At 34.9% G+C, this 2,120-nt stretch overlaps 1 protein-coding gene across 2 annotated transcripts in view; it reads left to right on the forward strand.

Annotated features, from left to right (window-relative positions):
• LOC111863206 (structural maintenance of chromosomes protein 4) overlaps positions 1–2,120 on the forward strand; it is a 52,408-nt gene that overhangs the window by 10,008 nt on the left and 40,280 nt on the right. For both annotated transcript variants that reach the window (XM_023849305.2, XM_023849303.2), the window contains exons 6-7: positions 523–663; positions 1,307–1,457. In XM_023849305.2, coding sequence (XP_023705073.1) covers positions 523–663; positions 1,307–1,457 — 292 coding nt within the window. The remainder of the gene's footprint in view (positions 1–522; positions 664–1,306; positions 1,458–2,120) is intronic.

Below are 2,120 nucleotides of genomic sequence, written 5' to 3' on the forward strand. Positions count from 1 at the left end.
TATTACCGTAGTAACGCGAGCGTTACGTTCACGCCACGTGCCGCTGGGGGGGGGGTAGGGGTCAACATGTCACACTGCTACAATATTTTATTAATTGTAATTTAATTTGATAAATGCACACAGTTTATGCACACTTATTACAGATTATAGTAATAATGTATTCAGAAAAATTAGAAGCACATTGCAAGTGGACTACTACTGATCTAATAACTTGGTCTTGCAGTTCCTCACAGTTTGTTGTGTGTGACGGACAGTTCTAAGAATAAAGTTACAGACACCCCAATACATATTTGATTAAGAGTCAAATATAACAAATCCCACTCTGAGAAACTTATGACACTGCCATTGCTTTTTATCTAGATGCATATTTATAACAGACCAGGCTTTGTTTTCTTTTTAAAGGTGCAGGTGCATCAGCAATGTAGTGAAGGCAGAAGTCTAATTTTAGTAGAGGCTAAACTTTGGTACAGTAAATACAAGTTGCCATGACACCTAGTTTCTGGGATTTGATTTATGTTGTAGATATGAAAATGAGATTTGTGCTGAAGAGTTAGAGAAGAAGCGAAAAGCAATTGATGACAGTACCAGTGAGCTGAGAATGCAAATGAAAGAGGTTGCTGATGCCAGGGAAGGGAAAAACAAAGCTATCAAGGAGTGTACTAAGTAAGTGTAAAGGAACTGCAACTTGTTATGTCCATATTAAGTTGCTGTGGATTAAACTGTTTTTTCGCAACTTTCTTTCGCAAATAACAGTTGTACCTGATTTGTGTTCGAGTTTGTATGTTCATATGCATTAAAATTGGCCTGAATTTGCAAAGTTTAAGTGAAATTTGATTTGATTCAGCCTGGTCCATCACACTAGTAATAGTATAAAAGAATATTAATGCTGTCCAGTGTGATTGATATTTTTTTTTTTATCTTTCATCCTTAACATGTTTCAGTTGGAGCGATCATTTTCAGAAGGACATATCAGTACATACAGAAACATTGTAATAGTACTAGCTTCCACATGTATTGATATGTCCTTCTGAAGTTGGTCGCTCTGACTGCAACGTGTCAAGGGTGAAAGATTAAAAAAAGGGGGGAAAAGAAATAAAGTTTGTCAGTCACAGTGGATGGTGTCAAATCTTAATGAAGTGAAATATTAAAAATGTTTGTTGTATTTATATAATTTCTTGTGTTATAGAAGAATGGTTTTGTGTTTTTCATTTAAGTGTTCCACCTCACATTTCATATGGAGTGATAAATTGTCTTGCATTCTGGTTGAGAATTTTTCATAATTTGCATTAATTTTCCTTGTTATCAGGGATCTAGAGAAATTGATGAACAGGAAAGACACATTGACAGAGCAGTTTAATAAGATGAACCAGCGTCACGTGGTGATAAAAGCAGACATGTCACAGACCAATAAGAAAAGGAAGAAGACAAAGGAACTTCTTGTTGAAGAGAAAAGAAAGGTATGACAGGTTTTAAATTTTTGTGGGTGAAATTAATTAATTAAATGAATTTCCTCTGCTTTATGTTTTTATACAAGTTATGTTTCTAGAATAGTTCAGACCAACATAAAGAGACAGGGCATACTTAGTTTCTGAAAGTTAGAGAGAGAGGGGAGTGTGGAAAGTTTGGTGGTGATAGCTGTGCAATCACTGTGATATGACACACCCTTCGCCTTGCAATCTAAGTCCACGGACAATATGTGCATGTTAAAATAACAGATATTGAAGTTCCAAGTTTCTATATATTACCCCTTGTTGTGCCAAGAAACAAGTTCAGTTGATGTGATAGATTCTCTCAGGTTTCCCTTAATTTAATTGAGGAAAAATTTCGAAGCTTATTTACCATTGCATGTAAATCATATATATATATATATATATATATAGTAAAACTTGGTTATAGCAACATCAGTTTCTGTGACACCTTGTCTATTGCGTCAAATATTCAATGGTACGAACTAATTCCTCATAAAGCAACTGTTTTTATACCTTGCTTAGTACGACATGCACAAATGCATCAACCTCGTATGTAACGTCATTTTCATTCCTGAATTTCTCTGATATCGACATTGAACGTAATTTAGAAAGTGTGTATTGGGCAAGTAACAGGAAACAGATGAAGATAAC

This window comes from Cryptotermes secundus, unplaced genomic scaffold (genome assembly GCF_002891405.2).
Source record: "Cryptotermes secundus unplaced genomic scaffold, Csec_1.0 scaffold586, whole genome shotgun sequence".
In the NCBI taxonomy this organism is placed as follows: domain Eukaryota; kingdom Metazoa; phylum Arthropoda; class Insecta; order Blattodea; family Kalotermitidae; genus Cryptotermes; species Cryptotermes secundus.